Source organism: Ambystoma mexicanum, chromosome 6p (assembly GCF_040938575.1).
Source record: "Ambystoma mexicanum isolate Mex_15411 chromosome 6p, UKY_AmexF1_1, whole genome shotgun sequence".
Lineage (NCBI taxonomy): Eukaryota > Metazoa > Chordata > Amphibia > Caudata > Ambystomatidae > Ambystoma > Ambystoma mexicanum.
In genome coordinates, this window is record NC_090935.1 from 227,583,311 (window position 1) to 227,611,060 (window position 27,750).

The 27,750-nt window shown below is 44.5% G+C and overlaps 1 protein-coding gene and 1 long non-coding RNA gene across 3 annotated transcripts in view; one reads left to right on the forward strand and one right to left on the reverse strand.

Annotated features, from left to right (window-relative positions):
- Positions 1 to 27,750, reverse strand: part of LOXHD1 (lipoxygenase homology PLAT domains 1) — a 1,234,736-nt gene that overhangs the window by 274,779 nt on the left and 932,207 nt on the right. For both annotated transcript variants that reach the window (XM_069626921.1, XM_069626920.1), the window contains 3 exons: positions 18,107 to 18,288; positions 12,170 to 12,286; positions 3,757 to 3,919 (listed from right to left, as the gene is read on the reverse strand). In XM_069626921.1, coding sequence (XP_069483022.1) covers positions 3,757 to 3,919; positions 12,170 to 12,286; positions 18,107 to 18,288 — 462 coding nt within the window. The remainder of the gene's footprint in view (positions 1 to 3,756; positions 3,920 to 12,169; positions 12,287 to 18,106; positions 18,289 to 27,750) is intronic.
- On the forward strand, positions 22,237 to 24,040 carry LOC138510898 (uncharacterized). The gene is made up of 3 exons (XR_011280451.1): positions 22,237 to 22,314; positions 23,126 to 23,219; positions 23,485 to 24,040. It is a non-coding gene; the product is annotated as an uncharacterized lncRNA (long non-coding RNA).

Consider the following 27,750-nt stretch of genomic DNA (forward strand, 5'->3'; position numbering starts at 1 on the left):
GGGTGCGGCAGGGGAGCCACCAATATGCACATATCACACTTGCCAACAACCTTCTCCACCAGAGCGTCCAGCTTGGGGAACCACACCTTCTGACGTAGAAAACATTTTGTAGAGACTACCCTCCGGTAGCCTTCATGTGCCAGCGTGACACCGCGTTCGCACAATGACGATGGGATGACAATTTTGCAGACTTTCATGACGATGCAATCGTTCAACTCTGTTAACTTATCTTTCACCAGTTCTAATGCTCGTATGTCATCTTTCACCACCTCCTGTTCCTGCCTTGCCCGATGTTTGATGTGAGCAATCTTGTTGGTTCAGATGCAGTGAGTTACTATGGCGAGAGCTTTGTTGTTTTCCGATTCTTTCCTTATGGTGGCCCACTCTACAGGCAATGGTTGCATGTGATGGATGACATAATTGATGTAGGCATCAGCAATAGACGGACTCACTTGAGGCGGACCCGTGGGGTGTCTTGATAAGTAATCAGCCGGGTTGCTTTCTTCCCCTGGGTGATGTACAATGTCAAATTTTGTAATCTTGCAGTCGTAATCCCCGCCTGGCTATCCGAGGGGGCATCCTCGCCTTGGGGTCGCCAAATATCATTAGGAGAGCCTGATGGTCGGTGATGAACATGAATGCCTTACCATACAGGAAAAGGTGGAAATATTCACAGGCCCACACCACTGCTAGGCTCTCCTTCTCCGCCTGAGAGTATGCCTGTTTCATAGTTGTGGGGCTCCAGCTTGCATATGCCACTATGGGTCTGCGGGTGGGATCTGCAGGGTCGCATTGTGTTAGTATGGCGACAGGGCCGACAGGGTTGGTGTCTACGACCACTTTGCTCTTCCTGTATGCATTGAAGTAAGCCATGTACTCTGCCTTGGCAATGTTGTAGAGGATGGTTTCGAAGGTGTGTTGGCAGTCCGTAGACCAGTTGAATGGTTGGTCCTTCCGTGTGAGCAGGTGGAGAGGATTGCTGACTGTTGAATAGTCCTGTAGGTATCTGGAGCAGTAGCTTTCTAATCTGAGGAAGGAATGTAGCTCTGAAACGTTTTATGGTGGCTGGGCGATGTTGATGGCTGCTACCTTTTCGGGATCTGGTCTCATAACTTTTTCAGAGAATATGTGGGCGAAAAATCTAAGAGACCATTTTCTGAATTCACACTTCGCTCGGTTAAGTGTAAGTTCCGCTGCTAATAGCGCCGAGCATACTATGTGTAGGGCTGCATCATGTTCCTCCTTTGACTTGCCATACACTAGCACGTCGTCCGAGTAGTTCAGGCAATTTGGGACATGTCTGATGTCCTTGTGGATTTCCTCTTGGAAGATCTCTGCAGCAGACGAGATGCCAAAGCTGAGCCTCTTGTATTGGAATAGGTCCATGTGGGAGACGAATGTGGTAATATATCTGGACTCCGGTGCCAGAGTTAATGAGAAAGTCTAGTGGCGTGTCATTTACTTATTTTGTCAGAACCGGGCTATGCTGGGTTGCAGCACTGTTGTTCAGTGCCCACACATACCCCTTTTTCTGCTGGTTCACAACCGATGAAGGCGATTCGCTGCTTGATGGCGACTTCATTTCAATGTAACGGATGTACCGCCTGCACTCACTGCATCTGGAGCCTTCGGATGGCCTGTATTTTTCTCGACAATGTTTTCCAGTGATCACGCTTGTCTCGTGGTGCCATTTCGAGTCTGTGTCCGGACCACCTTCACGGGGGCTTGTTGGTGCTGCCTTTCTTTGTTCTCTAAACCTTCTTCGGCTGGTAGGATAGATGGGTGCATTCTTGCACATGGTCCTGAAGTGGTCATCACCCCGCATGCAGCGCATTTTTGTCCCATTTCGGGACAGTCTCCAATGTGAGGGTATTCGTACCTGTACCTATAGCACGTGGCATCGGTTCGTCTGGGCAAAAGGTTCGGTGTTGTGTCTAGTTTGTTGACAGCTTCTTGGTTGGTGGTCTTTGGCTGTAGGGTGACTTTACACAGGTAGTCCAATTGAGATTCTACTCTGCTTGCATGCGTGCCAGGGCGAGAATTTCTTCCAACGACAGCTGTTTCTGTAGGAGCTTTTTCCGAAACCCCTGGGAGTCACACCCAGCTGTCACCTGGGACCGCAGGGCCTCATCATTGCAGTATTGATTGATTTCGCAGTGTTTCAGTTTGATGCACAGTTGCATTACAAAATTGTCAAATGACTCCCCCCTTCTCCTGACGTGTTTTGTGAAAGACATGCCTTTTCATAATCAACATGTATGCGGCGTGAAGTATTCTGATAATTTGCTATGCAGTTCTAGGTATGATGCGGTGTCCCCTACAATGGTGCTCTTTACAAGGTTGCCGGTCCGGAAACAACGGTGCCGGTAAGCTTACCGGCACCGTTGTTTCCGGACCGGCAAATTACCAGTCTGTGGGTGGGTGCCGTACTGCCCACCAGGGTCAGACCTGGCAGGCGGAACGGCACCCGCCTGTAGACTTTCACGGAAGCACGGGCACCGTTATTAACGGTGCCGGTACTTCCGTGGTCCCCACTCCCATGGAGTCCTTTTGGACTCTATGGGAATGGGGATCATGGACTTACCGGTCCACCTCGGTTGTAATGCCCTGCTGTGTCCGGCAAGTAAGGCGGCCGTAAATCATTACGGGTCCGGCGGCTACCTGACGGTTTTACCAGCACGATTACTGCTGGACCCGTAATGAGGGCCAATATCTCTAACGGCTGGTCCCACTGCCATGGATAATGTGTTCTTGAGTCGGGTGTCGTCGTGAGTCCGATGGCGCCTATGTAGAAGTTTAAATTACGCAGCCAGCTCGCCCATCTGGGGCCTAGGTTGCTGGTGTCTCGTATGTCAAAAGCATGAGGTAGGTGGAGTACTTGAGAACCACCGCTCGCGGGGCGAGCTTGACTTGAAGGGCCGGTCCCAGACGTGGACGAGGCTTCTTCCTCAGACATGGTTTGCTGTTGGGTTCCTCTTTGGAGCATTGGCGTCAGGTACCATGGGGTTGGAGGGCACCTTGTCTGGTGCTATGATCTGCGCTTGCTGGCGCGCACATGTCCAGTCTGGACGTGATGAGTCCACTTTATTCTTCTGCCCTCATCAAAGACCACTGGATTTGCCCTCTCTAGGGGTTATTGTCGGCTTTGATCTTGCCACTAGGGTCTGTATACTTCAACAGTGATACCGCCCCTTTTGGGATGGTACCAATATTGCTGTGTGGTAGCTACTGAGAGGAAGTCCCAGTAGTTATGTCTGATTCACAGTTTTACACATTCGCGTTTTGGTTGGCCAATTTATATGCTCCAATTTCCCATGTGGCATGTTTATGTCTCTGTGCCCGTTTATTTGCATGATTTCTTCTCTTCAGTCCCACTTCTAACCCACTAACCATACAGAAAAAATCTTGATGCATGAGAATGCTGGTAATAGTGGTAAAAACGGTGGTATTTTAAATAAGTCTTGTTTTTAAAATGCCACCTCCCTACGAGTCGGCGTCTCATGGGGAATAGGGCTTCATAGAAAGTACTGCTTGGGGTACATATGGGTATTACTCTCTATGTACCCCAGGCGGTAATGATCTAATGCTCTACCAAGTTTTAATTTGGTGGTATTTTCACAACAAGTTGATATTTAAAGTAGCAGCTGCTTACACAGTTATCCCTATCCTCGCATGGAGGCCTAGGGTCTTACGCTGCACACAGTCTCTGTGGTGCCACTTATTATGCAAGTGTTATAATGACCATTTTTTACTTACTTTCCAATGGATCCTCGACTTCAGTCTCAATCTGTTTTAAAGTGCCGTCCTTCATGAGTTTTTCGGTAAATACATCAGATGGCACCAGTTCTCTCACTGTCTCTCCATCATCTTCTGATTTCGCGAGCCATCGCTCGCAAGGGAAGGTCACCGTTTCTGATCCCTGGATAAGCGACAAGAACACAGAAATAATTCAGGCTTAGAAAAGTGGCCAACAGGAGCTGGTCTTTAGCAACTATTAAAAACCTCTGACATATTTTGATGGACAGGCTTCTTACAAAGAAAAGGAAATTACAGTGCCAAGCTCTGGAAGAAAGGTTTTACCTGATGAATCGGGAACGTTATTATGAATACTGTGAAGAAAGGGGTTGTGTGTGTTTTTACTTGTTTTACAAATTTGAGCTAAAAATTCCACTGATCTGTACATTATTGGTTTTCTTTATAAATCGGTGTTTTAGTTTATGTAATCTGCACAAATGTATACAGCAGAAATGTGAAGTTGAAAAGTGTTCTACTCCAGTTTACGTTTCTCTAATGTTTAGCAAGGGTCAGTCTCTGCAGAGTTAATTCCTGAATTCATGTTCTACTTTTTGGATTTCCATGCCATGTCCACGAAATAAATTACTCGGTGGAAAAATTACTTTGACTTTTTACTTTTTTGTTACCATTTTTTACACGGGGGATACCCCCAAATGCCCCCTTCCCCCCTTTTACCCCTTTAGACCACAAATGTATATATAACTTTGAAGTAATTGCCACAAAATGTGGAAACAGGAGACCCAATAAAGATTGTACATAAACAGCAATTACCGATATTTGCAAACCTTTATTGTGCATGGTTCTTCGTATTTTTATCAACTTCTTTTTTTAAAGTGGTCATTTTGGTCATGCTCTTTTTTTCGATCAGAATTCGACCAGGTTCTTTTTACGATGCGGGGTTCCCCACCATTTCCCCCCCCTTACTACCACATACCCCCACTGTCCATCCTCCTACCATCACCCTCTACTTCCCTACCCCACCCATATACCTAAAATAAATCTTGTACAAAAGTGAACGACGAAAGTTACCACTTTAAAAAATAAGGGTAAATAATATACCTTGCTACAAAAATCTCTTGCACAGGAAAACCTTACAGTTGGATCGAAACACCGGACTTCATGAAATACAGAACTTCCACACAATCATGAAGGAGGAGTTAAAAAAAATATTCTGCAAGCTTCTTTATTATTCAAGAAACCAGCAAAATCTGACTGGAACTTTGTAACTGTGTCATTCTTCCATACATGAATGCACCCCTTTTTGATTATCATTATTGCAGGAAATACCTACAAACCATATCACAAACTTTGATCTAATTGTCATGTGAGAGCGTGGAAATCAAATTTTGGCTGCAAGAGAATGTTCCTATGGGAATTCACTCTAAAAACAAGACAACAAGTGTCCTATTAGGATGTGTAGTTGCCTCCCATCAATTTCACACAAACCTTCATGACACTGCTCTATGAGCAAGTCTATACCAAGGAAAACCACTTTAGGCTTCAATGCAGCATAAGGTGGGAAGTGTCTTTGAAAGAAAAATTATTACAGCAAGAGATACAACGTGGGGTGCCAAGAAATGGACAACAACCACTAAAGGAGTGACTCATGGAGGCAGCAGGTAAGTTCTCACGAGGTTCCTTTATTAAGATATCCACGAAAAAACGGAGTGTAAAAATGACTGCATCTTTCTTTTTGTGTAGAAATATGGGGAGATACCCCCATTACCCCACCATACCCCAACCTTAACTATTTCCCTTAACCCACCCCTCTATATTTCCCAAAAATGTCCCCAGAATTGTAAAAATAATGGCAACAAAATGCGGCCATTTTTTCATTCGTTTCTTTTCTCGCGTTCATTTGTACGGATACCCCTTTATTAAGATGCAGGCTGCACGAGGTCAGGAACAAGATCGGTACATATCAGGGTAAGTGGGTACAGCATAGGAGCCCACAGGCTTCCACCACCCAGGCTCCCATCTCCAACTGCCTGGGTGCTGAGCCCCTTTCACACACAAACATTCTCAACACTCTTCCGATGATATCACTCGCTCAGGCATCCAGAAGGCATGAACCATGCAAGATGGCAACAAACAGCAAGCTGGTCTAAGGTTGAGAAGTGGAATAAAAACAAATACTTAACGTGAAGTCTAAGACATACAAAGAGCGTTTCTGATAACCACAAGAAAAGGAATCCCTTCTCTTTGAAGTAGACAAAAAGTCAGGCATTCAAACCAGTTAGGTAAGTAGGCAGGCTGAAAGGAGGAGCTTTCATGCAGTGATGGGATATGCCAGGGTAAGAGGCAATACGAGAGGGTGTGGATGGCCCAGGTTGTGGTGGGGAGACTGAGGGTCATTACCATTAAACCATAAAGACCAAGGACAGCTTTCCAGATAATCCCATGCGGCAGAGGGGTGAAACCCCATTACCACTGTATTTTTACCATTTCCTCAGCAGCTGAACCGCAAGTATCCAGCTCTCCACAGTATCTCATTCTAAGGTGGAACGATCTTGCCTATAGCTTTTAAAAATAAGGAATTCAGTATCCCAAAGGTTTTGAAGAATCCCATATGCATTTCATTCCGTTTGGGGAAAACAGGTGTGATTTATTTCACAAGATTTGAAAACACATTTAATCACGAAACTCCAATGTTAAAGTGTGTGGAGGATCTCAAAATATAAATGCCCTTCGTTACTCTGCATTTCCCCTTATCCACGAACATAAATATCAAATTAAAGATGAAAAAAGCTAATTGAAAGGGCTTTGCTCGTGCACTCCATCCACTCGGACACTGTTAAAGGTGGCAATAGGATGATGAGGTTTAGCAGGGCCACTAGAAAATGTGTTTATATATCTTTTTTAATAGCCATATTTATCCTGAGTAGCTATAGCAGGCAGATCGTCCTGTATTGGTTGCCAAACTCTATTCATGGCTCTACGTCTGTATTGTGTATTACCTGCTTTACCCTTCGACGAAAATACTCATCCTTTACACAATACGTCCCCTCATGTGAAACGTGTACGCCTTTATGACTTTACTTTTCTCCGAACCTCGTCCCGTCCTCACACCATCTGGGACTCTGCTACAGTATCGCAACAAACTGTTCTTCAGTCCCCAATCCACAAGATGCAACGTTATGGATTATTGCTACATGCCTTTGCCCTATCGCTATTGCCGGATCTAGGTCCGCCACCTGAGTTGACTACATCGTGCTAATTGGCGTGTTCGCTCCTCACCTTCATAATCGCACCCCCGGGTAATAGTCACTGCCTAATACAACTGCCATACTGTAGTTAGGCTCATTACTTAGGAGTGTAGGCTCACTGCATTATGAGTGCCTTATTCAATAAACAGTTTATACTGCACAAACAATTGAACTTGACTGCCTCTCTATGGCAGCCCTACAGTCTCAGCTTTGTTTGGACCGTAATAACCTATTGCTATGCAATGTCTGTACATCCCGCTTTCCCTACTCTTTCGTCCGCATATGTGTATAACGTGGCCTCTTTACCACTTCCGCACCTTCATATACTTATACCCTACTGCTATCTATGTAATTTCATGTTTATTAGACATTTCTCATGGAAACACATGCTTGACCTCCGTAGTTTGTTTGTTAGCATATACCTTCTAACATACTCCCTCTTAAGAGGCTACCTCCCCTATGTATTTCTTCTCTCTTCACCTACCGTAAATTTTTTTGATATAGTGTTGTCCTTTGGGACCTGATGTAGCTCCTGCTACAAGAAGCTAGCTTTCACAAGCATATATTCTTGCATTTATCATGTCCTCATATGTACCTGATGTAGTTCCCCGCAACAAGAGGTGTGCTTGCCCAAGTATATATTCCTTGTACCGATCATGCCCTCATATGTACCTGATGCAATTCCCCACAACAAGAGGTGAGCTTGCCCAAGTATATATTCCTTGTACCCATCATATCCTCATATGTACCTGATGTAGTTCCCCACAACAAGAGGTGTGCTTGCCCAAGTATATATTCCTCGTACCAATCATGTCCTCATATTTACCTGAAGCAGTTCCGCGCAACAAGAAGTGAGCTTGCCTAAGTATTTATTCCTCGTACCCATCATCTCCTCATATGTACCTGATGTAGTTCCCTGCAACAAGAGGTGAGCTTGCCCAAGTAGATATTCCTTGTACCTATCATGTCCTCATATGTACCTGATGTAGTTCCCCGCAACAAGAGGTGAGCTTGCCCAAGTATATATTCCTTTTACCCATCATATCCTCATATGTACCTGATGTAGTTCCCCACAACAAGAGGTGTGCTTGCCCAAGTATATATTCCTCGTACCAATCATGTCCTTATATTTACCTGAAGCAGTTCCGCGAGACAAGAAGTGAGCTTGCCTAAGTATTTATTCCTCGTACCCATCATCTCCTCATATGTACCTGATGTAGTTCCCTGCAACAAGAGGTGAGCTTGCCCAAGTATATATTCCTCGTATGATCATGTCCTCAGCTATACCTGATGCAATTCCCCATAACAAGAGGTGAGCTTGCCCAAGTATATATTCCTTGTACCCATCATATCCTCATATGTACCTGATGTAGTTCCCCACAATAAGAGGTGAGCTTGCCCAAGTATATATTCTCTTCACTTATTTGGCTTCGTATGTACTTGGTTGTAGCTCCCTGCTTAAGAGGCAAATCTTTACCATGTATGTAAATTCCTGCACTGCCCAGGTCTAATGTACACCTGGTCTGTATTGGTTGTACTGCACTTACTGTAACCATATTATTAAATTACGTGCCTAGATGCCTTAGAGCTTTGTTTGCTATTCAAATAAAAAACGAAACCAAACTATAAGTACTCTCTAACTGATTGACCCACATATTCATTTAATCTGGCATGTAGGCGGCGTAACAAATACATAAGGAGTATATACTTTGCTTCCCTATAAATATGTGAAATTGGTTAAAATTGGGAAGGTAAAGGAGGTGGTTGTGAAGACGCTGCATAAACGGGAGACTTCCCCACCCCCCACCTCCTGGTGTCAGAATTATGGGAGATAAACTTCAGTGGCAAATGATTTTTAAGGGAAAATGTTTCCAGATGTGAGTCTGTCACAAATAACACAATTGTTGAGGCATGCTTTTAGGGACAGTGGGACTACAAGCCTGCCTGGCTGGAGACCAATGCAATGAAATATAAAATGTTCAGGAGATGTACTCGGACTAGTCCATAAGAATTGCGTCCTCACCACTGGTAATGCTGGCACACCACCACAAACCCAAAGACACGCCAGATAGCAGCAGTTTATTTCTATTTCTGCATTAATGCCAAGGTGATAGAGGTTCTGCCTGAGAAAGTTCAGAGTAGGTATCCATTCGCTTTTATATTTTAATGACCGTGAAATACTATCACTAGAATTTTGGACACTTTTGCCTAGTCATCACAATTCGTGTTGATTCCGGTTGAAGTTAGCAAATAGCGGGTAGCTAACATTAGCGATCTAAGCTACCAAGCAGTGCAGCCAATCAGGATACAGAGAAGGCCAGCTATACCCTTTTATACAAGCCCATTTTCTCTACCCTCAACCACCATGACCTTGCAGAATGCCTGCTCCACGCTCATACCTGAAGTTGTTACTCCTTTTTCATGGGTGCATGTCTGGCCTTTCTTGCTGCACTTTGGCCCCGTAACTAAGTCTGACGGGACGTTATGGGCTGAGATGTCAGGTCCACCCATATATTATGTGGTGCTTGGCTAAATCACGTTGCATGGATAGCGGGTTGTAACTTCTGGTACATGTCCTCATTCCAAGCAATCTGACGTCAGTTTGGTTTAGCTTATTTACTTATATAGCGTACCTAACCCAAGGGTATCTGGGCGCTCATACTTGCATACATAGTAGGTTTCAGAGCACAAAAACCTGTAATACAAAATGTACAAAGTTACACGGTCTTGAAAACAAGTAATAACGAATATCCAGGGGTATTAAGACAGGCAAGTTCTGCCTTTACAAAATAATTAACAGTCCACTTGTTAAGCAGCCCCTGTGCTTGCAGGGCTATAATAACCAGTTTGTTGTCTGACCGCCCCCTGTTTCCATGCTTATTGCCTCCTCCCGCTCCATGTCACTGAATTGTAAATTCATTTAGCTTACCTGCCTTATGGGTTCCTCATCTACTTGCTCTTGTCTGCTGCTAAACTGTCATTCTAGGTGGCGCCATTGGAAAGTTAAATGGCACCCTTTGTAAAATTCCCCTTGCTTCTTTTATGGGTTCCATCTTGGATTGTTTTTTTTTCTTTAATAAATACATGGTTGCCCAAAAGCACATTTTCATGAAAGGGAACTTTATTTAAATGCTATTAACCCCGGGAACTTTCTGCAGTGTGATAATGGCAACAATGATTCGGGCAAGCAGGCTTTACCTGCTGTCAGCATGTCTGTTGTCAGTAATGGCCCTCGCTTCACTTGTGCTGTTATCAGCCCGTACGGCCTGCCTGGTCATTGCCAGCAAATGCTAACATTGAAGTGCCAGAGAGTCCAGGTTGTACAATGTGGCAGAGGATGTACCACACCACTATTACCAGGATTCCTGCTGCTAGCCTGGCAACATTCCATATGAATGTGCGTTGTCTCCCTTGGCCACCATAACAACTTGAGAAATCTCCAGTGGTTCAAGTAGTTGATGCAACTGTATTTACTCATCTGATGTTTATCATCCCCGATTGTGCCACATAATTGGCTAACATCCCGGTTAACAGGGTTTTATAAAAGGGGTTATTGACCCTTATCCATGTTTTGCATCGTTGCTCTCTCATCAGGCCCATAACTCGGGGTGTGGGTCGATAATACTTGTTGCAGAGTTCTTTCTCTGGGGTTAACACCTGTTAAAACAATATAGGTGCCAGTCCCAGGATATCTAGAATCTCAGGCTGAAGCAGTGGAAACAACATCTAAGCAGTGGGATGAATCCAATGGTGTCCTCACTCTTTTCCCAATGGTGAACTCTCCCCATGAGGCCAAGGCACGGCAGCCGCTACCTGATCCTGACCCTAGGGGTGGCTATATGAGGGAGGATCGCATGGGGGAGATAACCTCAGAGAGAGTAGCAGGGCATTATCAGACAAAGCATGGTATTCCCCTTCTTCTCTTGAGGATAATGCATCCATAACCAATGCCTTAATGGCTTATTGTTACACCTTCCCTCATCTACCTAGGAAGGATACTGAAGACTTTCTAACAAGAACTGTATGTAAACCATCAGAATCTGACTCGCCCTCTAAGACTTGTGAAAACATCTTCTCAGGCTCGACTTACAAGTAATCTAGAGCTGACTTGCCTTTAAAGAACACTTACCCAGACTTTACATGTGAAACATCAAGAAGGGACTACCATTCCCATAACCACAAGAATACTGGGATGAGGAAGATGATCTGAGTAATGCAGAGCAGAAATGACCAAGAGTACAGGCTGTGCTCTAGTTGTTGTGAGTACATACCTGTAGCCGGGAGATTCAATCAGCAGCAAGAGCTGACTGGGGCATGCTGCTGGAGGGAAGAAGCTGCTTCTCTCAGTATGGACCGAGAGACTGCGGGGCTTCAGAGAGTACTGTGGAGCCCTCTGGCGCAAGAGGAGGCAGAAGAGGAAGTCTGACTGTGAGAGGGAACATGCTGCAGGAACACCAGAAACCAATGCAGGTCTCCAGGGCATTCACAGGTGTTAAGGTGCAGCATTTACCTTATCTAAGCCTAACGCGAAGCTGAAGAGCCCAGCAGGAACTGTGAGAGCAGAAAAACAGAGGAACGTAGGCAGCAAGATGGGAAGAGACGCCAAACGACACCGGGGCATATTGGCAGAGATGCCAATGGGGAATAATTGTAAAGGACGCAAACTAAGTGCTTGAAAGAGGAGGAACCAGTGAACATTTTGTTAAAAGGGAAAACAGGTAAAAAGTAAGAAATACACATTTAAGAAAAGTCCTGGCAGCATAGTGTACCAGGCAGATACAGTATTAGAGAAAGCAAACTCAAGAAGATATTATGTTTTGAAGTGTGTTATGTTATGTTATGGAAACATGTTAAGCGCTCAGTCACCCAAAGGTATCATGGTGCTGGGGAGAGAGAGGTCAGGATCCCACTGCAAAGTTACTAAAAGAGATAGGTTTTTAGAGCTTTCCTAAAAACGAAGTGTTTTGATACATTTTTCAAAGGCAAAGGAAGACTGTTCCATAATTGAGCCGATGTGACCGAGAATGCCCGGCCTCCAATGCGGGAGCAGCGAATTGTGGGGACGCAAAGCATATTACTGAAGCAGATCGTAGATTAACCTCTAATATGTTATTCTTCATAGATTTGGTGTGAAGAGTGGGCATTGGTTGAAAAATCACGTGACCCACCTTTCCATTTGGCAAAAGTCTTCGGATCTCCACTCTATCCAGGTGCCACCCTGCCTGAAGTCCTTTATCATTGTGTCCAATGCGAATCTTCTCAATAGTGTCTCCAACATCTTCCAGCTGCAGACAGAAAAGACAGACTGTGCATAAACCGGGAGGCTCTGACGAGGTGGCAGCAGCCACATTCATTGGAGTTGCAGACTCCCCATTTATTGTCCACATTATCATTACACAATTGCTCCAAACCAAATGGAAAGCTATTTGTTTGTTTATGAATAATAATAATATAATAATCATGAATAGTCCCAACAAAATAGCACCTGATGCACACAAGAGTAAGCGACAAAGGTAATTTAAGAAATTTTTAAAATTTGAACGTGAAAGGGATGGTAATTTTAAGGAACTACAATGCAGATTTAAAAATACATATTTTGTAAAGATAATGGGCCACATTCTGAGTCGGGCGGTCGGGTAAAAAAGTGCTGGTATCCGAGGATACCAGCACTTAACTGGACCGCCCGACTACAGGAGTGTCAGTGGGGCACATGAGTTACTTCCAGCTAAATGCTGGAGGTAAGCCAGGTGGCCTACCGGCCAAAAAAGCATCCTGTTGGACTCCATGAATGGGGATTTACACCGCTCCGCCGGCACCCGTAATCCCATCGGCAATGCGCCGGACTGGATGACAGTAAAGGGAAGTACCAGATGCCGGTATCCTGGCAGCTCTACCACCAGGATACCAACATAATCGGAATGAGGCTGAATGTTCTGAAGAGGTGAGATGTTTGGAGAAAAGTTGGAAGACAACAATTGATCATGAAGTTTTTCATTTATTCAAGTAGACATTGAACATACCACCACTGCACTGGAGAATAACCATAAAGCGCCTCATGATGAGCATGGTAGTAACAGTTAAAGCATGTGGACATTTTAATACTTACAAAGTTTAGTTTTGGCTATTAGATGACTCTTAAACGCTAACTGGGGTGGGGGGGTCATGGCATGTGAGGAGATACGCTAAGTTTGTGAGTGTTTTCTGGAGTTTTACCCACCCATTGACTGCCCATCGACTTGCTAATTCCTATAGCCTACCCACCCAAGACCTGCCCTACCCTACCGGATTCACATCCTCCTGGGATCTATTTGAGCTAGGCTAGCTCTGCCAAGCAATAACATAAAACTTAGGCCTGCCAGTGTTATTTCTAAGCAATCTGCTGTCAGTTAATGTTTTACTAAGATACATATATGCACTGCTGGTGCATATATGTCTTAACTAAGTGGGCCTTCAGCACTTGATTAATATCATTCCTTGTACTGAATTTGTGTTTAAAACAACTGACAAAGCAACATATTTTCACTTTTGCACAGGTGTGGTCCTTTGCCAGGCACGGCTAAGGCATGCCTAGGTAGTCACACCATTTACCAGCTCTTGCCATCTTATGCCTACCTAAAAGTCAAAACCCCAGTGCTTATCTAGTCACTCTCCTTTTCCAGGTCATGCTCAAGCCGGGTGAGGAGAGAGACTGGACAAATGAAATCACTCATCACTATGGTAAAGAGGCAATACTTAAAATAAAAATCAATTTCATGTCATTGTAATTGTAGAGTCCAATTCATTCTATATTTGAGGTGAGTTTGATGCTTATTTGCACGTGTGATATCTAGTGATAATACCAGTAGAACATTGAAGCTGTGCTTATTAATGTACATATAATCTCTCAACGCTCATCGAGGAAAGAGAAAGGTAGTAGCTTTGACCCTTAATGAGAACATCTGTATTTTGCCTACTCTGTGGGATCAGATTGTGCGCAATACATTTAAAAGGTAGGTTGCCCGATGGATGGTGGCAACGGCTTATACCCGCTGTTTACCAGATGTGGAATCCCTTTTGTCACATTGTTAGGAGTAGTATGCAGATGCAGATGCTGATTATGGACATAATGGGGTTCAGAGGAGCTATTCAGTTTACTTGTGACTTGACATGTTAGAGACTTGCACGATGGCTCAGATCTTTCACCAGTGGGTATCTATCTGGCCCAATTAGGTTATTCCATAATGGGCAATGCAATGCCTGTGCGTACAGAATTAAACATGGGGTGCTAATAGTACTACTAGTAAAAGCAGGCATGCCCTGCTCGGCAAAGCCCTGAGTGCTCGGTGCACGTGGCTGTGCTCTTTACCCAATAAATCATTGGACTGACTATTCAGTCTGGAAGGGACTCTCCAGTGTATTAGTGCCATTTAACCCAAGCTGTTTACCAGCAGCCTGGAATGAGTCTGTGGGGTTTTGATGTAAGAAGGGGCTGAGCCAATGTAAGCTTGGAATTCATGTTACACGAGTCAGGCATGACAGTGTCACATTTTATTTGATGGTTCCAGGTGCGAATTGCTTTTTACTGGCAGAACATTCTCTTACTGTGCTGTGACCATTGAAGCGGAGCAAGTGCCAAAGCAATGAAACAGTAAAACATCTCTTTACAGAATGTAAGAGTTTGGGATCCTCTTTCACGGACTGTAAAAAACCTGGGGGTCCTGATGGACAATAATCTCACCCTAGAGCTACAAGTAAACACTCTACTCAAATGCTTCTTTCTCCTGCGAGCGGCAAAAGGGTCCTACTGTTCCTATCATTTGCCAACGAAACAACCACCGCTCTCATCATGACCAGAGTAGACTACACCAATAGCCTATACTTGGGTATGCCTGAACGACTCCTAAAAAAACTACAACGCATACAAAATGCGGCAGCCAGATCGCTTCTCAAACTACCCTGAAGAGAACACATCGCACCTGTGCTAAAAACACTACATTGGCTACCAATAAAACAACAAATAAAATTCAAAACAATGTGCATCGCGCACAGAGCAGTACACAAACAAGGCGCTGAGTTCCTGAGAGACAAATTACACCTACATCAACCAATAGGAATGCTCAAATCAAGCAACGATATCCGGTTGGAACCGAAACTCTACAATAAAAGAAAACTCGGAAGATCTTCTTTCTCTCACCAAGCTCTGAAAAACTGGAACGACCTACCAAAGAACATATGCAACACAAGAAACCACCTACTATTCAGGAAACCTCTCAAAACCTGGCTCTTCACTTCATAACTAGAAGACCGCCCACAGGGACACACACAACTAAAACAACGATGAAGAGACATATCCCGATCCACAGCTAGCAATCAACTGGGAAAACACTCTAAGGAAGACACTCTACGACATACGAAACGACTAACCGAGAGATAGCCATGATAGGACACTAAAGACCGAATACATAGCAAACCAAGACGGAAGTACTAGGACAATTCATCAATAGCACCCTGGCCTTAAACCACTCTTAAACACTAACGGACCCTTGTCATGATAGATAGCAAGGGAATGGGGAACACTCATCCCTCAGCTCCAAAACCAGAAGGGAATGAATAGACATACCCAATCACACTATACAAAGCGCATTAGGATACAGCTGGGAGTGCGCCGCGCCACCACACACAAGCAACAACCAAACAATAGATTTTAAGGAAGACACTCCATGACATACCGAAAGACCAACTGCGAGATAACCATGATAGGAGGACACAAAGACTGAATACGTAGGCTGACCAAGACGGAAGTACTAGGAGGACTCATCAATAAAACCCTGGCCCTGAACCACAACAAGCTCCAACAGTCCAATGTCACAAAGATAGCAAAGGAATAGGGAGCACCCAACCTCAGCTCCCACAACAGATGTAGATGAATTAGACACACCCAATCACAGTATACAATGCTCATTAGGATACAGCTGTGACCGCCCGCACCATCACACACTCCAGTCAGATTGCCAATAAGAAATCAGCAACAACCCCATCCACAGGAATTCAACTCCAATGGAAGAAGAATTACTAGAACCAGGATACAGACCCCACTAACCCAACTTTAAACTCTCTCCATACCCAACCCACCCAAAACCATCTCTCACCCAGCAATCCACGTACACTTTACCACACTGCATCAACAACACATAAATAACACCTACAGCACACAAGTTCTCGCCCGGTCGGATACTCGCACCAAAGCTCAGCGCACTGTGTATACCGAACTGAAGCCACCAACAGTACATCACTTCTCCCACTCTCCTACTCTCCTACTCCCCCGCCACCTGACTAACTCTACCTGCCCTCCTTCCTGTTTACAGATCCGCCAGAGCGCTTGAGGACCAATTCTGTTTTTGACGGTGCACTATATAAGTACCTATAACATAACATAACAGTGAAACTATCAGGTCCAAGGAGATTTGGTGTTATTGTTTGAATTCCCCATCAACCTCCCTACGCATTTCAATTTATCGTCTATGGCTCCTCATTGAAAAGTACTTAAAAGTTTTTAAGTAAGTAGATTGAATTTTAATGTGTTAGTTGAATGTTGTAATATTGTACTATTGTATTATTATTTGGTGAATTTTTCCTTTCTTCCTTTTAAGGGGAGTACGGTTTATTGTCAAAAAGTCGTAAAAATAATGTCGAATAGCAAAAATGTCGAAAAAAAAATGTCGAATGTAAAAAAGTCGAAAATACATACATATAATAGGAAAAGTCATAATTTCGAAAAAAAAAATGAAAACCCAAAACACTCTTTTTTTTTTTTTTTTTACCCAGATAGTAACATTTATTATGGGGGGGGTCCCCCCCCATCCCAAACCCCTACCCCAACCCCCCCACCCCCCATAGATATACCTTTAATTATTTAAAAAAAATCTTTAATATAATATTAAATAATTAATTAATTATTTAAAAAACCATCCCAAACCCCTATCCCCAACCCCCCCCATCCTCCCCATCACCCCCACCCCCATGGAAATACCTTTAATTATTTTTAAAAAAAAGTTTAATAAAATATTTATTATTAACACATAAAATCGAAAAAAAGTCGAAAAAAATTCGACATTTTTGTAATTCGACATTTTTATTTTCGACATTTTTTTTTCGACATTTTGACTTTCGATATTATTGTATTCGACATTATGACTAGATACCGGGGAGTACATGTGTATATGTGAAAGCAAGTGTGTGTGCAAGTGTGATTCGGAGTACAATATATATAATTATATATATATATATATATTCTTAATCAACCCTTAATTGATTGCTATATGTCTGCATATATATGTTATTATTTGTATGTATTGTGATATTGTGTTGTGACATGTTGTGTTATTTTTATATCACTGCACATATGTACATATATATGAAATTAATTGATTGTATATGATTGAAATTGTAAAAGTCATAAATGACTATATACAAATACATTTTATTATTATTACTGAGCTCTGTTGCGGCACAAGCGTAAGGTACACTTCCAGTATGCTCGACTGCTGTCTTTTCCTTGAAAACAGGGCTATTGCTTGCATCTGGTGCAATAATAACATCAAGCAATTTAGAAAGATTTTCAGAAATGAATTCTTTTATGTTGAGCATTTCGGGGGCAAATTCAGCAAGTACAATGCATTAGCATGTCACCTATTTTCAGATCTTTACAAATCAATTCGAATTGCTTAACAATTTCTGTATTTCTGAAACTTTGTCACATGTTTTATTTTACATTTTAATGTGAAGGGCCCTGAAGAAGAGCAGACCCCGTGAAACATGTTTCATATGTTGTTTCTGTGAAACAGATTTGAACAGATTTGACATAAACCTGTGAGAACATCTAAATAACATCTTGAACCATGATTTCTCTGGACATGCGAAGACTCCAGCAACCATTTGCAATAGGGTATTCTCTATGCACAACCTATTGGACTTGCATATAGATGGAGAGTCAACACTAAAGAATAGGTGACACAGATTGCAGTGCCTTTCATTTCCAAATATATATATATATATATATATATATATATGTATTTGAGGTCCTATTACCTCATTGTACAAGCACATTCACTTCAGCAGCATCTCACCTCAACAATAAACTGATCCACTGAGTTCCTCTCGAAGTACAAACGTCGCTCCCGCTTGTTGACGCACAGGGACTTCTGCTGAGTGCACAACCCGTCTCTTCCGTACAGGACAATAAAGACATCTGCATCCGTTCCAGCTCCGAATTTATCACTGGTGTAGACGGTGATCTCGTAAGGCACAACTGGACAGAGGGAAACATAATCCAAATGAGTAGCGGGCAAAACAGTAGGCACAATCTGACCATTATTAGACCAGCTCACATACGTGTATGATGATAGTATAGAGCTTTTGCATGGTGTGACGAATCATCTTCCGGGCAGGGCTGTCACAAGATGTGGTGAGGCCCGGGGCAACACATTTGGTGAGGCCCCCTTACAATTTTTTGCACTCGGCCAGCAGCGGCACATCCGCAAACAGGAGACTCGAGAAATCTACCCTTGAGTTTGTGTGCAGGATCCCAAATATGGTTTATTACTACAACTCCAAATCAACTACAGCAAAGTTAGATTTCTCTACTGAAGAAAGGTTCATGCTAGACTAACTTTTTTATCATATGAATAAATATATATAAGATGGCATGAGCTCTCCACTGCGCCACCTCCAATTCTCTGAGGGTCAGTCACTTTTCCAAGCAAAGATTGCAGGGCAGATCTCTTTCTTCGGCTGGGGCCTCCCTCTAGAAACAGCCTCCCTACCTCGCTGAAACTTGAGGAGAACCATCTCTGGTTCCGGAAGCACCAAAAGACCTGTCTCTTTGCTTCGGCCTTCTCTCTTCCTCTCCCTTGCTGATCACCTGCCTGATCCATGAACTGGTCACCTGGTCAAGCTCTGAATTCGGGCCCAGGTCCCTGCCTGTCCTGTTGCAATCCTGCACTGCCTCTTGGCTCCCCTGCACTTGTGGTCTGTAGCTGTAACCCTACAGTCCCCGCTCTTGTTCGCCACCAGTTGGCTGCACTTATGAGTACCCACACTTGCCACCCGTTGGCTTCACTCTTGTTTCTCCTTTGTTACTGCACTTCTGCATCCTACCCCACCCTCGGCACTTCTCCCCTCCCCCCTTCCCTGATCTTAGGCGATCTGAATGACACAAGGCCTAGTAAGATCTGTTTTTTGTCCTACTCTTATGTTTCTCCCTCCTTGCCTTGTCGCGCCTCGAAACACTTGTGTACAGGCACGTTATAAATGCCATATCATATCATTAAAGAGCACGTTGCCCCTGTGTGCGCATTAAAACACACATCATACACAGTGACAAATGATGTACAGTGGAGGCTGGTACATTTCGGAACTTAAGAGGCTTAAATGTTTGTGCCAATTAGGCAGGATCAACAGAGCACAGTGAGGGAGCCCAAACCAAACAAGGGTTGCTTGAGGGGGGTTCTCACTCCCAAGAACATGTTTGAAACACTGTGTTTAAAAGAATGCATTTTACAGCACTTTCTTTGCAAAATTGGGTAGAAATCCATACAGTTTGCAATTGGTTTTGTATGGAAGCACATGGAAATTCCCAATAGATACAAATCACAAATTGTGCATCGGAACATTTTCCAATACATTTCATGCCGCCTTTCCACGCGAGATATGCTAATATAAAAATATACATGCTGGTTGTTCTAATTATGTCGATGCAGGCTGCATCAATGTATGCCATTATTACCATGTACGGACTCCTAGCGAGTAAAAATGCCATGCCACAGAAAGTATATCCAGGCTGACTGTGTACCATAAGTGTTATTAATGGCTAGATAGGCCTACATTTAATGTGTGCCAATTTAGCCAAGTAGTATGTTTGCTTTAACCTTGATGCATAGCTCTGTGCATCAAGGGTAAAGCAAAAAGAGCACTGGCAATGCTAACAGTTTGGGCATTCGTGTAGGCATGGGAAAGGCACTTCTCTATTGGTATTAGCTGGCCATTGATAGTGCCAGTGCAAAATGGTTTGAGTACCTGAGCAGCTAATAGCAGTGCCTTTTAAATGCTTAATACTTATACACAAGCTAAAATGCTTATTCTTAAAAGAACTTCAGCGAAAGACACGCAGGGTGTTTTTAAATTGAGTGGCCAAAGGCAGACCTAATTAAGACATTTTTATTACACCAGTTACGTGTTTACAACTCCAATGAAGTCATGAAGTCTCAGAAGACTCCTTTGAGGAAACACTTGCAGGCACATTGAGGGCAACGTTTGATGGCAAGGCATGTTTAAAGCTAGCTCAAAGAGTTCCGGTGAGGAGGGATTTTGGGTCGGGAGGGCAGGAACTGGGTGAGAATTGCCATAGGGATTAGCATGGCCATGAGAAGTCATTTCACTGTTAGCACCTGCATTCATATCCATACATTTTTAGGTAATTGAAATCGTGATTTGGGGTTAGCACTTGGATGCTAGGGGAGTGATTAGAAGGAAAGTGGTGACATGAGACATCTCATTCTCACAGCAGTCCTTAAGTGTGACGTTTCAGAAATGAAGGCAAGAGGTAGCTGCTTGTAACATTGAAGCTTCACCAGAATAGCCTCATTTGAAATGTGGAAAGATGTTAGGTTCCCCCAAACAAGGAAGTTTGTCCCTTCCTCACAGCCTCTGACATTAGCACCTCTCCCAACATTTGAAGTGTTAGTCCCTCTTCCCCCCCTGACATTTTAGCCTAGGTGCACCTCTGATGCCGTGAACCCACCCCTTAATGAAGTGGCCCCCCACGGCAGCTGCATTTAGGGGTGGTGCTGAACACAAACTCACAAAAAACACTTTCACCCATGCATTCATCCACCAGTTACACAACTCCGTACATACATGTATACTCCTCTCCCATCAGTCAGCGGGATCACACTGACAACATGAACACACTGGCTGGCAGGAGAGGACTCCTCTCCCATCAGTCAGCATGGTCATGCAGATCAACGTGAACACAATGACTGACAGGAGAGGAGTCCTCTCCTGTCAGTCCGCGTGGTCATGCTGAGCAACGTGAACACACTGACAAGATAGAACCTCTCTCCCATCAGTCAGCGTGATCATGCTGACAACATGAACACACTGACTGACAAGAGAGAACTCCTCTCCTGTCAGTCTGCTGAGCAACGTGAACACACTGACTGACAAGAGAGACCTCCTCTCCCATCAGTCAGCGTGATCACGCTGACCACATGATCACAGTGACTGACATGAGAGGAGTTCTCTCCTGTCAGTCAGCGTGGTCATGCTGAGCAACGTGAACACACTGGCTGACAAGAGAGAACTCCTCTCCCATCACTCAGCGTGGTCACGCTGAGCAACGTGAAATCACTGACTGGCAAGAGAGAACTCCTCTCCCGTCAGTCATCGTGGTCATGGTGAGCAACGTGAACACACTGACTGACAAGAGAGAACTCCTCTGCCGTCAATCAGCGTGGTCACGCTGAGCAACGTGAACACACTGACTGACAAGAGAGAACTCCTCTCCCATCAGTCAGCATGGTCACGCTAAGCAATGTGAACACACTGACTGACAAGAGAGAACTCCTCTCCCATCAGTAAGTGTGGTCATGCTGAGCAACGTGAACACACTGACTGACAGGAGAGAACTCCTCTCCCATCAGTAAGTGTGGTCATGCTGAGCAACGTGAACACACTGACTGACAGGAGAGGAGTCCTTTCTTGTCATTCAGCATGTCCACGTTTTCAGCTGAATTACGGGAGGCAGCAGAGCTCACTTCTGAGCCCTGCTGTCTCCCATTATTTTGCTGTTTGTTGCGGAGCCAAACGGCTTCGCAACAAACAGCAAAATCATTGCAGGGGCAGAAAGGAGACAGCACAGTCCCCCATGTGAATAAAGGACACGGGAGACTGTGCTGCCTTCCACTTAGCTTCAGGGTGCTTTGCAGGCTTCTGTGTCACAATTCAAGATGGGTGTCAGCTGCGGGTATCAGGCAGCAAGACAGTATGGTGACCAAAGCTGGACGAACGGCTGCAGGTTGGCCTACATGGTGGCTTGGCGTCAGGTGTCGTTGTCTCAGTGCTGATTGGCGGTTCTGAAGCACTTGTCTAGAGGGTGTGCATTGTGCTGGCAATTAAGCCATTTTTTTTGCTTCAATGCGTGAAGTAGCACTCCCAGATCTGCCCCTACTCCCCCTCCCCTCCCCTCATTTGGCTATTTAAAGCCGTTCCATCCATGTTCTGTGGGAGAGCTATTGAGGATTCAACGAAGGCGGGATGGTTCGCGCACAGACTGACGGTGAGTTGGGATGCTGGGCCAGTTATTTGAACATCTAGAAATCGTCTTTGAGCAGTCATCTGTTGCGAACCAGGACACAATTGGGGGGCCTTTTTGGAGTGCTAATTTAGGCGCCCAATTAACACATTAGGCTTCCAGAGCGGCTGCAGCAGCTAGTAGCACTGACGTTCTGCTGGCAGCTATGTCTGCCATTAATCAGCAAGGTACACACCGATCTCGGCTATATGCTGAGAATGATGCTAGTTTCCTACATTTTCACTCTAGTTGCCAAATATGCATTATATTGGTCGCAACTCTTTAGCATTTGCTACTGCAGCGGCTACATTGTCTTTATTATTAATTTTAGCATTGCTTTTATTAGTTTCCTTAGCATTGAAGTAATCTGTTTAACATCATGGGGCGAGCGATGTATTCCATGTTGGAGGACTATTTGTCTCGTAACCCTCTATATTGACTGCTCACACAGCCTCTTTATTTATCTAATTATTTACGTTACCACAGCTATCTGCGCACGTACCATAACGCGGTGAACAACACTAGACTCCAGTAGGACAGACCTTTTCAGATGCCTTATTGTGACTGGTCGACCGCGACACAATTGTGCGATTGAACTCCTATGCTTGTGATTCGTTCCCAATTTAGGTGAGCTCTAATGTTTGGTTTTGCGTTTACCTTTTTTTATTGTCACATTAGGAAGGACTGCCGTATGGCGTGCACCCTTGGTTGTTGGTTTTTTGGAGTGGATATCAGCTACTGATGATCCCTCCTGTATTACAACATGTTCCTGTCTCTCCTTTTTGTTTTTTTGCAGTTCTACTTGACTGAGAACTTGCCCTACAGGTCCATACACATTTCCCAGGATGTACATTCGGGAACAAGTGGCCAGTTTCAAAGTTGAGATATTGGTAAATTTGATAATTTAATTATTGAACCATGTTTTCTCCCATTATTTAGTAAGGAGGTGTTTTTCCGGACAGTGTTCTATGGGGGCGGGGAGGGGGTTATCCTGTTCGTCAATCACAGATCAGTATGTTTTAATCATTATGCCCTCTGTTTTCTTGATTTGATTTAGTTTTGCAGGTCGATACACAATGTATCCTCGGTGTTGTTTTGATTATGTATTTACTGTTTATTATTTGTTTTTCCCTCTTTTTTGTTTGGTTCTTTTAGGTAAAATTATGGATTCAGTTTGCATAATTCTGTATTCCTGTGTGTATTATTGCCTTATTGCTACATTAAAACCTTCAAGTGGCAAATATTCCAACGGGAGTGCGCCGTCCTGAAGAAGATGGGCATCAACCGTGAAACAGCCTAGATGCTCCGCACCATCGAAACTACTTCCTGTGTATATGTCAGACCTAGTGTATATAGTAGGTCATGACAGTACAGTAGTCGACATATGGCACCCCTTTTTGTAATTAGGAACTACTATTGCCTTGTCCATATATTTTTGGGGTTTTCTTTACATTGTTAAATGCGGCCATAGCCTCTGACCACCAGCCGGGTGACCCTCTTCAGCCGACTTGAGGTTCAGACAGCTTGGCAACATGAAGTTAATACTGACTGAATTTTCAGTCTGGTTTTATATTGGCACTTTGTTTCACTATGCACTTTATTCTACAACAATATGCTGCTATTTAGAGATGAGCTCGTAACAAAATTTAAAATTTAATATGTATGTTTTAAACAAATGAAATTTAAATAAAATATTCATGTTTTTCAATTATTGTTTGGTTTATATGGCCTGATCTGTGATTCCGAATTTCGGGGGCCCCCTCTCTCCCCAACCCATTGCCGGTCACCACTTTAACTTGAATTTTGTTTCCGCTGACACACTCTCTGTTCACTACCCCATGTGAATAAAGGACACGGGAGACTGTGCTGCCTTCCACTTAGGAGAGGGGGCCGCGAGGCCCCCCGCCAGTGTGAGGCCCGGGGCATTTTGCCCCCCCGCACACCCCTCGTGACGGCCCTGCTTCCGGGCTACCAGTGGTCCAGGGGTGAATATCGGTTTTTAAAGCATCAATCAGCCCCACTCCCCTAATACACCAGAAGGGATCCGAATAGATTGGAATAACAAGCAAAATGTTCAATTTTGGTAACATGGATGAACATCAGGCTTGTCTCCGAAAGGTTGTAGCTCATTGGTTAGTTGCAACACAGCAAAAATACAATTTTTAACCAATGATACAAGGAGTGTCCAATCAAGGTTGCATTAAACATATCTACTTTATTAATAACAACAGACAGTCTAACAACACCATGAAATACAACTCACCCTTTAAAGGAATACAGAGGACAGAAAGTTCCAAAGATGGAAAAGGGATGCGCTCTGGATACTGACAGGAGGGTAGTCGGTATGGTTAGTAACCACAACAGTTTAATGTTTCCTGGCTTTAGCACAAAGGGAGCAATGTGTCTTAATATGTCTCTAGGGGCCCTCGGGGAAGGACTAGGGGGATAGAACCACAATGTGTCTTGTGCTGTAGGTATTCCTGTTGCTCAGCAGGGTCGAGCCGGCTTCAGGGTGCTTTGCAGGCTTCTGTGTCACAATTCAAGATGGGTGTCAGCTGCGGGTATCAGGCAGCAAGACAGTATGGGGACCAAAGCTGGACGAACGGCTGCAGGTTGGCCTACATGGTGGCTTGGCGTCAGGTGTCGTCGTCTCAGTGCTGATTGGCGGTTCTGAAGCACTTGTCTAGAGGTGCCAGATGTCTTTGAGCGACTGCGGCTTGACAATGGCCAGCGTTGCAGTCAGTTGGGGGTTGAGAACCTCGACTGGCTTGAAAATGTCCTTTAAGGCGGACGTCGGTAGATGCTCATCGAGGCACTTCTCCCAGCTTCTTCAATGGGCTTGTGTTGTCCTTTAAGGTGTATGGCCCACAGCTGTGGGGTGTGTTGTGGGCAGCTGCCTTGTCCTTGATTGTAGGTTCAGAGACCTTCTGGCACTTCCTATTCACAAAGCTTGCTGCAGAGCCTAGCAGGGCACTCTGTGTGCTGACTGGGTACCGGTTCTGGCGCAGCTGGAGGGTCCTTTGAGTTCTATCTCTTTCTGTTGCCTGGCTGATGTTTAGGGGAGGGATCTTGCTTCCCTCTTTGGATGTCCTGGCCTTCCTTCACTGGTGGAAGATATAAGGCAGATTGTGCCTTCAGCCAGTGTCCAAGGTTGAGCTCTTCTTTGTTACTTCTGGTGAAGTCTTCAGATGATCTGCCAAAAGAGGGGCTCAGCCCTCTTTTAAAGCCACGTGGGCCACAGCGATTGGTGTAGTCTAAGCCTACCTTAATGAGGTAGGCCTATTGAGGTCCCTACCAACAATATCCTGCTTGCATGAGGTCCTAAACAGTGCTTTGCAGCAGGAAATCTAAAGGGGTGAAAACAGGAACAAGGTGTGCCGCAGAAGTAATATGGCGGAATCCTTCTCTCAACAGAAAGAGCTCTGGGCTCACTCCCATGTGCTAATAAATCCCACCCTATCTGTTGTGTTCAAAGAGTCTGTCTGGTTAATGGTCCACCCTGTGTGGTGCCTATTAAAGTAGCAGGTCTCTTTTACAGCTGTGGCGAAAAGAGACTCTGGCTTCTACAAACCACATTCTCTTACCTTATGAATGGGGTCCCCCTAGTGGGGTGGCCTCCTATAAGCAACAGACCCAGACATAACAGTTCACTGCCATCGATACTAAGAGGTGGGAGCTGGCTTCAGGTTGACACTGTTGCATATAAAAAGTTGTTGGGTTTCCTTCTCCTTTGTTATCCTCTGCAGCCAGGCCCTGTGTGGGCCCGTTTGAAGTACCGGCTGTGGGCCTAACAAAAGAGCAAGGCAGATCCATGTAACCTCTAAGTTAATCAGGTTGACCATGGCAGGGATGAAGGCTGTTCCTCCCCCTTCCTGGAGATGATATTGTGCACTCTACGCCTGTCGCATTTCAACTAAATATGAGAGGGTGGACTGTGCCTGTAGACTGTGTCAATGAAAGAGTACACAGTTGTATGCTTTTGTTGTGGTGTGAGCCTAGGAAAATGTGTGTGGATTTGCCCCACACATTTTCCTGAGGTCGGTCTACCATCATTCCATTTATTTGAAAATTATAAAAAGCCCAGGCGAGCGCACGCCCTCCAGGCGGATGGTCAAATTCCTCACACATGGCCTCCGATATATATTCCCCAAGACACACACACACACACACACTATGTAAAAATGTTTGTTTGCTACAAACTTTACATGCTGGGTGAGATCCTGTGCCACACACAAGTCCCGGGGATCACTTCACAAAAATATCCTTTTTTCCGACCACTCTGGACTCCTGCAAGACTGCGCTCATTTCTTACGTTAAATAGAGCTCCTGTGAATGTTCTCCTCCTTGAAGGAGTCCGGAGTAGTGGGGGGAAATACTTTTGCCATGTTTCTTGCATAACACCTCAATTTCAAGTATTTGTATGGTCGAGATGGGGGGGGTGGAATGTAACTTACCTTCTTCTCTGCCATACAAATCCTCCAGCGTTTTCACCAGCATGGATTTTCATGCTGGCGCAAATGCTGCCGATTCCTATGGAATATGGATATATGTTCCTTGCATTGATGTCCTGTTAAAAACAAGAAACGACAAAGCCAACAGTTTTGGCTTGAGGGGTTAGATGAGTGATTGCCAGGTCACTCCATTTTCCAGCTGCTGCAAACTTATGGCCAGGTACTACCATTATATCAGTGTCTAGCAAATACCTATCTCGTACGTAAACAAAAACCCAAACTGTTGGCTTTGCCAATGCTTGTTTTTGCTTGTTTGCGTATACTTTTGCTTTCGGAAGCTTAAATGGCAGGGCACACTTTAAAAAAAAGACGACCACTCTGCCATCCATGACTGTCCTTTACCAGACACCTACAGAATTGGAAAGAATGATCACCTATGACATACATTTTAGCCTTTACCCATACCATAGAAAAAGGGCACTGCTTCATGAAACCCTGTTTCAACCTATATATATTCTATTACAGGCACAGTCATTTTCCAGGCGAACCACCTGACACACTAGATGTTTCCTTTCCCCCTAGTCTTTCACACCCATTAAACGCCCTGCGTGCACTGCCTAAGCCCCCCCTATGACTGAAGATTGCAGGTCCCTGGCTTCTTTGAAGAACTTAGCCCACACTGCTGTGGCCTCCTCCGTCTCATCCCCATCCTCTTGTGGGCACAGTTCCACTGCTCTACTGTGCCTAACTCCCCCCACGCCCCCTTACTCGCCCAGATACTCACCCACGCTTAAGAACTCCGGGGCTTTGGCATAGGCTCACTTAACCACAACACTGCTATCGAAGACGCTGCTAATATTGCTCAACCCATTGATCGCTTTGGTATTGACATCCTTCCATTTGCCAAAATCTGGTCCTCTCACAAGAGGGTTATCCCCACCCCAGCACCAGTACAAGATCCTGGACACCT